Genomic DNA, 13,213 nt, shown 5'->3' on the forward strand with positions numbered 1-13,213 from the left:
TTCAAGCCAAGGATAAAACCTAGAGCAATTCCCCCGCACACACCCAGAAAGCCTTTGGATAGGGCAATCCCAAGTTGTGCAGCTGCATATTAATGTTCAGAAGGCATCATCTGACAGCGGAGGAAAAAAAAAAAAAAAAAAAAACACCAGCCCGCAGCAGGGAAGAAGACCAGCTCAGAGGCGCCATTTTGGACCGCGGGCGAGACCCGGAGGGACTAAGTCGCGTCTCGCGAGAGTTTTGCTGGGATAAGCCCGCCCTGCGGCCAAGGGGCGGGGCCTTGTGGTGGGCGGGACCGCCGCAGGTGGGCGGGACCTGGTGCGGTGGGGCGTGGCCGGCCTGGAGGGCATCCCGGTAGTGAACCAGCCGCTATGGCCGGGAAGTTGAACCTGGCCTCTTGTCTGCTGCCGCTGCTCTTCTGCTCGGCCCTGGTGTCCAGCTCCAAGATGCTGCCTCTGGTGCTTAACACTTGGCCCTTTAGAAATGCAACCGAAGCAGGTGCGGGGCGGCTTCTACCCGGAGGGAGGGACGCGGTGCTGCAACTAAGGGAGCAGTCTCGCAGTGGGAGGCAATTCTGCTGGGCCCAGTAAATTTAGGACACCCCCTCTCCCCCATCCCTCCCCCAGGAGCGGAGCACCATGGGCACCTCCTCCTCCTCTCTTCCTAGAACTTTCTCTGGACCCTGCCATCTGCTGCAAAGGGCAGCTTCCCGCTCCCTGCTGCATTTGGGCCTCGCAACAGGCAGCCTCCCGCCCTGGCCCTCAGAGCAGTTCGAGCCTGGAACTAAACGTATAGAGCTCAGGACCGCTTAACTTTTCTTGCCCACCTCACAGCAGTCAGTTTTCAATATGATTAGCCAGGACTGCTGAACTGGCTCTTCCAGGCTTTGCCCAGGGCCCTGTCTCTCTCCTCTGTCTACCCTCAGCTCTTAGATTCCCAATTTTGTCCAAGATTTCCCAAACAAAGCATTCTTGAATCATCCTGTCCACCTTTGCCCTCTCTCCCCACCTCATACATGTTGACTTGATTTCTGCCACATGGTACTGTTCTAATCGGTCCCAATCTTTGCAACCAAACAGCTGCTCAAAAAATAGTGATAGCTGTGTCGGTTCACATTAGATTCATTTGTCATCTAACTACTAGAACCAGGACATCATTGTCTTAAATGTTTCCCATTGTTTTGATTTGGGATGCATAACCATAAACTAAGGTGGTTCCTCCTCTAGAAAGTCTTTCTGGAATAAGCTGCCTCTCCCATCAGTGCACATCTGAATTAGATGCCTCTTTCTGCTTTGACTTATACCGGACAAGCCTCTTATTACAGTGGTGTTTTTTGTTTTTTGTTTTTTGTTTTCGTTTTCCAAGTGTATATACATTGTTTTTCTTAATGTCAAGCTAGAACATATAATGTGAGGTGCTCTTTTCCCATTGCTGAGAGTACTTTCTGGGGCAGAATTGTTTCTAGAACTTGGTGGCCCTAAATTTGTACATTATTAACAGTGCTTTGTCCCAGAGAAAAATTGGTGACAATGACAAGACCTGATGGAAGTTACCTATTTTGGAATGGGAACTTCTAGAAATACACTTTCAAGCAGATACTCATTAGTATTTCAGTTGCTTTTGCCAACCAAACTATCATCCTTTCAAGGGATTCTCTATAGTAAAGAAATTGACTACAGAAGATTCCCCTTGTTCAGCCGGAAGCCACAGAAAGCTTCCAGAATCTTCGCTGTGAAAACCCAGTATGTGGACCTTGGGCAAGTTACTTAACTCCTCTGAGTTGGCTTCTTACAATTTAAAATGAGGCTAGATATTATACAGAACTAATGAGAAACTTGTAAGGGTGAAATCAACTATTTTCTATATATTTATGGATATTATATTTATATTATTATATAAATAATTTATATTATTTATATATTTGGGTGGGAGCAGTTTTTTCTAGAAAGTGCTCAGGGGGTGCTTTTAGGAATTTCTGGCTAAAGAGATCTTATACTTCAGGCCTGAGATAACATGGCTGTGAGGTCCCTCATCTGCACCTCATCCCACTGCCCAACAATTCTGCTCAGGGACCTGAGGCTGCACCTTGTTGATGCCTTGAGCCCAGGTAGTGCTGAGTTTGAGCTTGGGTTAGCACAGGTAGAGCATATGACCCTGACCTAGAGCTGTTGATTGCACTTTTAAAACTGAAATAAAGTAGATCCCTTTCCTCTCAGATCAGGTATTAAAATATGAAGAGAAAAAGAAATCAACCACTACCGCCTCACTTGGCATCAATAGCCCAAGTAATTCCATGTTTCGTAGCAAATAGTTGCAGTGTATCAACTACCCTATAACCTTCCTTGCAGGTAGCCCTTGGTAGAGTGGTAAAAAATCAGGTCAACTAGAAAAATGTGATTTTTTTTTTTTCTGAATGAGTTCTCAAACCATTGGTTACCTTGAAGCTAGAAAGAAGCTGCTAGAAACTCAAGCCCTGTTGGGATGTGCTTCACAGCGTGGTGGACACTGATCTCAGGTGGCTCAGCTGTGGATGCGGTGGAGAAAGGCTGTACTCAGTGTGAGAAGGAACAGTGTGATGGGACTGTGGGCTTTGGTGGGAGCCCCGATGAGCTGGGAGAGACCACGCTGGATGCCATGATCATGGATGGGTAAGTGCTCCTGGGCCCACCACAGAAACTGAGAAGGGGCTCCTCCTGTTTTGTAGAAGACCCATATGGAGGTGGTGTTGCACTTGAAGCCCCTCGCTTGTGGGCATAAGTCTGCATGCTAGGGCCATTTCCCTTCGCTATTTCAAAGCAAACAGGAGGCTTATTAAAGAATCAGTTCTCTCCCTTGCATCTAAGCCCTGTTTGATCCCAGCATTAATAAGACTCACTGAGCACCTCCAAAAGTGACTGCTAGATACAGCTGGGGATTACCTCAACCCCACAGAAAAAAAAGGAAAACAAACAAACAAAACCATGGTGGTAATGAAGATAATCACTTTGAAATAATGGTATTGGAAATCAAAGTAATGGTAATGGAAATAGTCATGTTGATATCTTCTACTTATAGCAATAATCCCCCTGGTTCCAGTGAATATTTCTGATCTGGCTAGTAGTCACTTAACCACACACAGTTGATGGCTAAATCTGGAACTATAGAAGCTAACCAAGCAGGGTTCAGAAGGAACCATAAAAGGGGGCTGAGAGGAGGCACAGCTCTTGCCTTGCCTATAATCTGCCCCATTTCAGTCTCTGGCACCTTGTATGGTCCCTCTGAGCACCACCAAGAGTGATTCCTGAGTACAGCCTGGAGTCAGCTCTGAACATAGTCAGGTATAGTCCCTATAACCAAACCAAACCAAAATGAGAATGTTCATGCTGTTGGATACATGGTGAATCAATTTTCTCCTAGGCCTGAATTTGTTTGATTGTGGAGATTTGTAGAAACTTGTATGTGCTGTGAGGCCTATGCTTGGAGGTAGAGTTTACCCTACAGAATACTCATTTTTTGGAATAGCATGTTTTTATCTGCAATTCTATTGCAAGTATCTTTGTAAATCTATGTTTGGTCTTGTTTTTTGCCATGCAGCACTACGATGAACGTTGGAGCTGTTGGGGATCTTAGACGAATTAAAAATGCCATTGGTGTAGCACGAAAAGTGATGGATCATACGTCACACACACTTTTAGTTGGAGAATCAGGTAAGATGCTCAGTTGCCTGGAATTTTTCCAGACTTTCGTCTGTTTGTTCTTCAATGGCTAAGAAGGACTCAGTGTAAACTAATGGATAAAGTAAGTAAACCTAACCCGTAATTGCAGTTGTCTTGTGGATGTTTGGGTAAACTACTTTTCTTTGTTCATCCTCAGCATAGCCTTTTATTATATTTGTTATTTCAATTTATTGTATTATTGTGAGTAGTATACATTCCAGGAGGTTCAGTGAACCTCCTGATGCCAGGGATTGGACGTGAGGTTTCTGTATGAAAAGCTCTTGCTCCAAATGCTTAGAGCCAAATGTCTGGACCTGTAAAATAGCATTTGAAGAAAATTTTTTAGCAAGGGATGAAGCTAGTACAGTGAGTTGTTCAATAGGTAGTACAATGGGTAGTACTTTGCCTTGAGCATGGCTGAACTGAGTTCAATTCACAGCACCCCATATGTTCTCCTGAGTCCACCTAGAAGAGTGATGGCTAACCTTTTTGAGCCCAAGTGCCCAAACTGCCGCACAAAATCAGAGTTTCCTCAAAAGTGCCAGCACGTCAATTAAATCTTAATAACAAGATTTTAGTATCTAAAAACTTTGCAGCACGTGCCGCATACCTTAATTGCAGACCTTCATGCGTGCCATAGGTTCACCATCATGGACCTAAAGTAATTTCTGAGCATAGAGATATAGAGTCAGTGAGCAAAAGTCACTGGCCCCCAAATTTAAAAACTTATTTTTAGCAGATAAAACAATTGTGTCTAGACACCTATGAAAGAAAAACCTTGATTAGGTGGTGGGATGGCTAAGAGATCACTCCCCTTACCTATTTGCTTGTCTTACAATTTTCTTTGCTTCCCAATCTCTAGCCACCAAGTTTGCGGAAAGTATGGGGTTTAAGAATGAGGATTTATCAAGTGATGCTTCTCAATCTCTTCATTCCAATTGGCTGTCGAAGAATTGCCAGCCAAATTTTTGGAAGGTATGCCTACAGTATGACTCAAAAAGTAAATGACCTGAAAAAGAATCAAGTTTGAGAGATAGCACAGCAGTAGGGCATTTGCCCTGCACACAGCCGACCCATGGCAGATGGTTGTACAATCCCATATGGTCCCCTATCCTGCCAAGAGCGATTTCTGTGTGTTGCCGGATATGACCCAAACAAATAAAAAGTAAGTGGGGGATTTTCTAGTTAAAGATAGTCACATTGGTCGCGTGTTTGCTTTGCACACACCAACTGGATTTCATCCTTGGCATCACATAAGGGCCTCTGAAGCCCACCAGTAGTGTTCCCTGTGCCCAAAACCATGAGTAAGCCCTGAGCACTGCCAGCTGTGCTCCCCAAAACCAAAAGCAAAAATGTTTCTATGTAAGCCACAGAAATAGTTTAGGGTTTAAGGCTATGCCATGCATGTTGCCAGCCCCCAGTAGATCCCTGTTACCACATGGGCCCCCAAGCATTGCAGGGGGTAACTCCAAGTTTCCTGAGCACCACCAGAGTAACCACCATAATCCCTCATTCTGCAGGACCAAACATCACCACATCCTTGATTCCTAATATTGAACCTCAGCCCAGCTTGCTGAGCTGTCACAGGGTGAGTCCCCTTCCCTCTTCTAAAGCAAGAACATGTGAAAATAGGAAAAATGCAGTTTCTGCTTTTGAGTTCTCTATTGCCTAGGGCTGTATTGAGGCTGATGCTAGGGTGTAGCTGTTTTCTGTGTCTCCCTCCATGCCTGCAAGCACCCCATGGTGGAAACCTCCCTGGGGGTTCCTTTCAGATGATGATTTTGTGTAGATGGAGACCTACCCCTGGATGCTTTGCCTGGCCTTCCTAGTGCAGTTGATTTTAGGTCCCCCAAAGACTCAATCATAGTTTGTCTTAAACTTTAATCTTAAATAATTTCTTGTAATTTTGTTTTTGTGATACACACCAGTGTGTGGCTCATATCTGACACGGGCTAGATGTTTTTAGGTGTCCAGTGTGTTATTACTCAGGCAATTTGTCTTTAAACCAGCAGGACTTGATTTGTACCCCTCAATCCGTCCTGGCCACACAGACTCCATTTGTGGACACTCCTAGACCTTCATCTCTTTCTCCCTAAAATCTTAATTATCCTTGAAGAACCAAGGGATTTGTGGGCTTAACACTTGAAGGAGGTTAGAGCAGATTGTGAAATCACTAAGTAATTCTAATGTACTGTGTAGACATGCAGAATAGGTTTCTTACTTCGACACTGATTAACATTTACAACTGGAATCTCTCAATGAAGACTCTTTTCCTGAGCCTTTAAGCTTCACAGATGAATCATAGGGAACCTAGAATAAATTCACATGAGATTAATTGGGGGGGCAGTTTAAATAGATATTACTTTATATCTCACTGTATTCCTTTGATCAAGAAACAGGTTTCAAACTCTCCCAAGTCTGCTAGTAAATAGAATGATCTTGAGAATTGATATCTAAGAAAAAAATTGTCATTTGTATCTGTCATTGTGTTGAGAAACTGAGGTGTATAAAGAAAAAACATGAAACTCTCTTTAGACGATATAGATGTGTATTCCATATTCTTTTATCTTGAGACTAGATTTGATATTCAGTAAACTTATATCCATCTGTTCACATAAATCTTTGGCTTTTTATTCTTATCTTTGTGCTACCAGCTGTCCTTTCGTTCTCTTGCTAATGTTGAGTGATTGTATGTAAGTGTTTGCTGATTTTTAAAATCACCCATTCTGATGGAAAAAATGTAAATCTTGTTGTAGAATGTTATACCAGATGCTTCAAAATTCTGTGGACCCTACACACCACCTACTGTCAGAAAACTAGAGAGACCGATCCTTGTAGAACCAATTGACAAGCTCGGGCATGATACTATTGGTAATTTTCTTTTCACATTGTTCCCATTGCTAAAGTCTAATCACTTTGAATGATCTGCTCATGGTCTTTGCCTGTTTATTTCTAGCCCTGGACCAGCCAGTGGTTGACTGGTTTTATTGTCCTGCCCACTGAATCTCTACACCTGCATTTGTGTATCCTTAGTTAAACATCTGTGTACAATTTGCTGAATTACCTCTAACAAGGCCCCTAAATCCCAGTCAGTATTTAGTTGTGGATCTTGAGTTTGTATTTGACATTTAGTCCTATGTTTATTTCCACATTGAGGTGCTATTTCCCAGCTGAAGGGTTACATATATTAACCCTACCAGTGGTTGTCCTTTGGAATTAACCTTTATCAAACAGATAACAAGAGGGCCACAAAACCATGAAAGTAAAAACACATGTTTCCAAGTGTCCTATTCTAACTGAAATGAATGAAAGATTGTCTGTGTTACCAATTAGTCCATGTTTCTAGTTAAGGTTAGCTTTACAGTTAATAACCTATGATTATTATGTTTTTATTTTTAGGCATGGTTGTCATCAATAAGCTGGGAAATACTGCAGCTGGCACATCAACAAATGGTTTAAAATTCAAAATACCAGGGTTAGTGTTTCTGTTAAACAGGTATAAGTTCTCTAGTGAGTGAGTCAGTCTGTGCTAAGGGGCATTGGGAGAAGCAAACTGTGAAAGGTGGTACTCTCAGGAGATCAATCATGGTAAAAGAGTCCATATTGGTACTTTACTAGTTTTAATGCCTATGTAATTCAAAGGGATATATTCTTCACCAGTGCTATGGGAATGGGAATGAGAGTCAGGAAGCTGAGGTTGTCGAGGAGGCCAGTAAAAAGGTACTCAGAGAAAGAGAAGAGAAACCAGGTGTTCCAGATGTAGGACTTGTACTGGCTGGTGAAGAAATGATGTGCATGTCTATATGCCTGGTGCTTAGAGGGGTAGGGGGAAGTGGATTCGGATTTCCTGAGGGACTAAAGCCATGTAAGAATTTCTTACAGAGTGATATACAGTGGGTAGAACATGCTTTGCACACAACTGACCCAGATTGTATCTCTAACTGACCCAGATTATATCTCCAACTGACCCAGATTGTATCTCCAGCACCCCATATGGTTCCTTGACCCTACTAAGAATGATCCCTGAGCACAGAGCCAGGTATAAGCCCTGAACATCACCAGGTATAATGCCCAGACACACCAAAAATTAATTTCTGAATTAAAATTTTTAAGTTATCAAAAGACACTGAATATTGACCTCCAGGAAGAACTTTTGCAAAGTTTTATTTATTCAAAATTGATGATAGATTGAGGCCAACGAATTTTGAACTTATTTAGCTCATCCAGAAATAAGCTAATCCTAAGGAATGGTGACCATAGTCTCCTAAAAATTGGGCCATTGTGAATTTGTAACTGGACATGGTCAATCCTCATATAAATAATTTAGAGTTATATGAAGACCTGAGTTGAAACCGAATGAGAATCCTTTTATTTATTTATTTTTTGATAACTCAGTGATGCTCAAGGGTTACTCCTGGCTCTATGCTCAAGAATCACTCCTAGGAGGCTCAGGGGACCATTTGGGATGCCGGGGATTGAACTCTGGTTGACCACATGCAAAGCAAATGTACTTCCTGCTGTACTGTCACTCTGGCCCCTGAATTGGGAGCCTTTTAACCATCAGCAGCAATTCAGTAGACACAGTCCCTATTTGTCAAACATCTTGGAGACTTATGGGTTGTCTGCATTTGGTTCCAGGCCTTGATTGGCTATGTTTTGTCCTCCCCCAGGAGGGTAGGAGATTCACCCATCCCTGGAGCCGGAGCCTATGCAGATGACATGGTCGGAGCAGCTGCTGCCACTGGCAATGGTGACCTGCTCATGCGCTTTCTGCCAAGGTGAAATTCTTATCGCTGTGATCTTTAGAGGCCTTGACAGCAGCCATTGGCTCTGTCAGGAGAGAGTAATGATGGTGCCAGGTATTTGAATGTACACAGATTGGCATATGCAAAAGCTTTTGAAAAGCTCTGCTTACAAGCCGTACTGGTTATTTTTATTATAATTGATCCTAGACTTTAGAAATAGAGCATTTCAGGGGCCGGGCGGTGGCGTTAGAGGTAAGGTGCCTGCCTTGCCTGCGCTAGCCTAGGACGGACAGCGGTTCGATCCCCCGGCGTCCCATATGGTCCCCCAAGCCAGGAGCAACTTCTGAGCGCATAGCCAGGAGTAACCCCTGAGCGTCACCGGGTGTGGCCCAAAAACCAAAAAAAAAAAAAAAGAAATAGAGCATTTCTCCACTCTGCTACTAGTGTGAATGTTGGTTAATCCAGCCGTTCTAGAAAAGAATGTGAGCATTCCTAGAAAACCTAGAAATTGTCTGTCCCAGCATCTCCACTTCTGGAATATTCCCCCAAGGGCCAAAAATGGAGAAAATGTATTTGCATCACTTAGTTTCTTGTAGTACTTGCTACAGTACACAGAACCTGGAAACCACCCAAGTGGCCGAGAATAGATGAGTAGATAAAGAAACTATAATATGTTTACACAGTGGAATATTACTCAGCCAGAAGAAAAGATAAAGTCATGCAATTTGCTGCTCCATAGAAGGATTCTCCATGGAAATATTATGCAGAGTGAAATTAGAGGAAGAGAGACCAACTCTGAATGACTCTCATGTGCAGGATATAAAACATAATGATGGACTCATGACAAGCCCAAGACAGTGAAAACAAAAACCATGAGAACTGGGCTGCAGTAGGAAGCCAGCCTCTTGAGGGGGCAAGAGGAGAGGACAGGGAGGAGGCAATGACTTTTGCAGAGGGAAGTCTTCAACCTGGAGGAATATTTGGTACTGAAATGGGCTCTTGTGTTTTCAGTAGAAAGCCCAGCCAGTAGCAGTGCTGGAAACCACAGTGCAAATGTTTATGTCTATTTTTACAAAGTACCTCTTGTAGGAGCAGACTGGTGGGAGGCAAAAGGGGTTGATGGGACATTGATAGAGGAGAGTAGACACTGATGAAAGGATCAGGGGTGAAACACCATATGCCTGAAACCCAAGCATGAAGACCTTTGTCATTTTATGGTGACTCTATAAAAGAAAAGAAATATAGATTTTCTCATCATACTTCTTAGATGAAAGTACTTATGCTCTATTTAAATAATTGACAAGTCTACTGAGGATCGGAGCCATGAGAATGGATAATAAAAGTCAGAAACGCAGTCCCTGTACAGTCAATGACTTAAGAGGTGATCATTACAATTAGGTGTTTTGCACAGGCCCAGTATTGCCTCCACTTTTTGTTAAGACTCAATTTAATCATTGCCTCTAGATTTCATGGCATCTGGTTGGAAGTACAAAGGGAAAAAAATCATCAATGAACATCTTAAAATAGTTCTAATCCATGATAGTATGTAGAGTCCAGGATGATCTTAGACTGGTTCAGGTGTTTTTCTTGCATTCTGCCCACCCAGAATCATCCTGTAAATCCTATATATTCTTCCTATGAGCACCACCAGGATTTATTCCTGAGTGCAGAGCCTGGAGTTACTCCTGAGCAGCTGTGTGTGACTTCTCTGAAACAGAAAATAAATAAAATAGTGTGTGAAAAGTATATAAGGTTGACTTGCTTTGATGTTGATACTTTCAGGGGAATTACTGACTTGATCCTTTGCTGTATTATATAAAATGTGACCATTTTGATAACTCTGGACTTGTGACTTCCAAATCAGCTCATCAAGATTCCTTCTCTCTTTGAATTAGCTACCAAGCAGTAGAGTACATGAGACAAGGAGACAGTCCAGCGAAAGCTTGCCAGAAAGTGGTACTAAGAATTCAGTCATATGTTCCAGACTTCTTTGGGGCTATTATATGTGCCAACAAGACTGGAAGTTATGGTGAGTTTTATATGGAATTCATGCTTGTGCAAACTTAAATACACACAAATTAAAATTTTGTAATGGATTTCTTCCCTACACAATGGGAACTATATTGAGTAGACACTGATACACATTAAGGGAGGATCTGTTAAGACACACAAAGTACTAAAAAATGTGCCAGAATTATAGGACAGTGGGTAGGGCACTTGGCTTGCATGTGGCCAACTTATTTCTATCACCAGCACCCCATATGGTCCTCTAAGCTATCCAGGCATGACTCTTGAGTGCAGAGCCAGGAATCAATCCTGAGCATTGCTGAGGATGGCCCAAAAATCCCTCACCTCCCCTAAAAAATACTTAAGGTAGGGGAGGAATGATCCAGAGTGTTAGGAAATATGCTTTGCTTTTTTTTCTGTTTGCTTTGGTGGGGGCTACACTCAGCAGTATTCAGGGCTTACTCCTAACCTTATAGTCAGGGATCACTCCTTTAGAATTCAGGGGACCCTGTGAGGTACTGTGACTCAAAGCTGTGTTGACCATGAATAAGACAAGCACCTTATTCATTAATCCATGCTTCCACACTCTTAGAGCACATGTTTTGTTATGAAAGCTTTCGATTCATCCTGACCACCATGAATAACTTCCAGATGTCTTATATAGGGTGACCCCTTAGCATCACTGCATATGATACCAACACAAAACGAAGACAATAAAGCAAACTAATTTTTATATTCTTGCATTTCTAGGGAGATAACTCAATGGTAAATTATGTGCTTCACATGTCTGAGATGGAATATGACCCCCAGCATATATGTGCATTTCACATATACACTATATTCATAAATGTATATGTGACCCCCAGCATATATGTGCATTTCACATATACACTATATTCATAAATGTATATGTATGCATGTTTTTATTAAAATTGCTGGTAGTTACAAATCAATCTTTAGCTATTAGTCTGGAATGACTGTGTGAGTCAAGAAGGTTTTGCACTAACTCCAATAAGTGCACCTTGAGATTGAAATTATGTCAAGTGTTTTTAATTTTAAAGGAAAGTAGGGATAAAGGTATATTTCCAATTTCTTTTTTTATTCATGATGTTAATGTCTCTCTTGGTCATTTGGAATGGTTTAGTGCTCCAAGATACAAAATGTTTTACTAATTACCAAGCCAAAGTAAGACATTCAGAAAAGCTGTTATTCCATGGTGTTTGTTTGAGGCATGTCCTTTCTTTTGCTTATTTTTCATATGAATGTATCACAGTATTAAAGTTAATTCAAGCATTACTGCATCTCATTAGTGAATTTGCAGAAGAGGAAAACTAGCCACTTATCGATCAATGTGACCTATTAGGTTAGACTGCTTATTAATTGTTTTTGATCTTTTATTTCCCACAGTTCTGTTTGAAAAAGTCGAGGGATTCCTTATTCTATTTTAAGTACTTAGGTACAAAAGTCAATATAAATTATGGGTGGGGGGAGAGACTTTATATAGGAAATGAGTCTTGCTTTATTGATTTCTTTTCTTTAGAAAGAAACTTTAGAAGTCTTCTAGTTGGGTCTGATGGGCTATAGGGGGAAAATGGTAATTTATTTCACTGTAGATGAATTTCAAACTAGGAGTTCCCTCTTGTTAAAGTAATGACTCTGGAGGAGTGACTCATTTGGAGTTTGAGTAGAGAAAAATGGGTGTCAGAGGTAGGTAAGACAGCAAGAAATGACTTCAGAAAGATCAGCTTGACTAGACACAGCATCTTGACAAATAATTCTCACTTTCTAGGAGAGTAGAACAGAAAGGAAGAGGAAGGCAGGGAGGAGGATTAGGGATGAATGAGGGACAGGTTCCAGTGGTGAAGAGAAATCAGAATATTAACATCAAACTGAAAGTTTTCTTGCCAAGGAAAGGAGATGAAAATGCAGAAGGAATGAGAGTTGTGAAGCAGGTATGGAAAGAGAAAGAAATCTGTTTTGAGCTTCAGCGAGACATCTCGCCACCTCCTTTTATTTCTCTCCTGGACTGTGCAATCACTAATTAAGAAGGACAATGACAGAAATCTGGGCCTGTGGGGCTTAGCGGGATGTCAGAGAGAAAGAGCTGCTCTCCAGGCAAATAAGCTCTGTCATTTTTGATGGTTGTAAATATGTGAGCTCATGTTGACACCAACCCCTTTCTCTTTTCTTGGCCCCAGGTGCTGCTTGTAATAAACTTCCAACATTTACTCAGTTTAGCTATATGGTTTATAATTCTCTAGATGACCAGCCAACTGAAGAAATAACAAACTGCATCTGATTTGTCTTTCCTCTCGGCATCTAGAGTTGGTGAAGAAAGAAGCAAAGGGTCTCTCTTGTCCAGTGGCTCGTGTATTCTAAATTCTAGGTGTCAAATCAACACAAGAAATAAATACATGCCAAAGTAGCACATCTTTTTCTCTCTGAAAGTATTATCTCTTTTTTTTTTTTGAGGGGGGGGGGGGTGTTTGAACTATACCCATTGGCGCTCGGGTTATTCTCAGCTCTATGCTCAGAAATCTCTCCTGGCAGCTCTAGGGACCATGCCAGATGCCAGAATCAAATTTGGATCCATCCCAGGTCGATTGCGTGTAAGGCAAATGCCCTACCGCTGTGATAACTCTCCAGTCCTTGTTATCTCTTTTCATTTCACTTTGTATGGGTCTTGAAAATGAATCTTGGTGTGTGTGGTGTGTGTGTGTGTTTATGTATGTGTGTATATATTCTGTGTTTACATTTTAATTGCTATC

The 13,213-nt window shown here is 41.9% G+C and overlaps 1 protein-coding gene across 1 annotated transcript; it reads left to right on the plus strand.

Moving 5' to 3' along the window:
- Window positions 1-329: 329 nt before the first annotated feature.
- Window positions 330-12,870, plus strand: AGA (aspartylglucosaminidase). The gene is made up of 9 exons (XM_049771303.1): window positions 330-496; window positions 2,493-2,646; window positions 3,572-3,684; window positions 4,556-4,668; window positions 6,450-6,564; window positions 7,093-7,168; window positions 8,364-8,471; window positions 10,334-10,467; window positions 12,644-12,870. Exons 1-9 carry the CDS (start codon window positions 370-372, stop codon window positions 12,742-12,744), a joined length of 1,041 nt encoding a protein of 346 aa, XP_049627260.1. The 5' UTR covers window positions 330-369; the 3' UTR covers window positions 12,745-12,870.
- Window positions 12,871-13,213: the final 343 nt, after the last annotated feature.

This window comes from Suncus etruscus, chromosome 4 (assembly GCF_024139225.1).
Source record: "Suncus etruscus isolate mSunEtr1 chromosome 4, mSunEtr1.pri.cur, whole genome shotgun sequence".
Taxonomy (NCBI): domain Eukaryota; kingdom Metazoa; phylum Chordata; class Mammalia; order Eulipotyphla; family Soricidae; genus Suncus; species Suncus etruscus.

Excerpts from the sequence above, each read along its gene's own strand:
- AGA (XM_049771303.1), top strand. The coding sequence starts at position 370 with ATGGCCGGGAAGTTGAACCTGGCCTCTTGTCTGCTGCCGCTGCTCTTC. Across the intron at positions 3,685-4,555 it reads ACTTTTAGTTGGAGAATCAG|CCACCAAGTTTGCGGAAAGT; the intron begins GTAAGATGCTCA and ends CCCAATCTCTAG. Across the intron at positions 4,669-6,449 it reads GCCAGCCAAATTTTTGGAAG|AATGTTATACCAGATGCTTC; the intron begins GTATGCCTACAG and ends ATCTTGTTGTAG.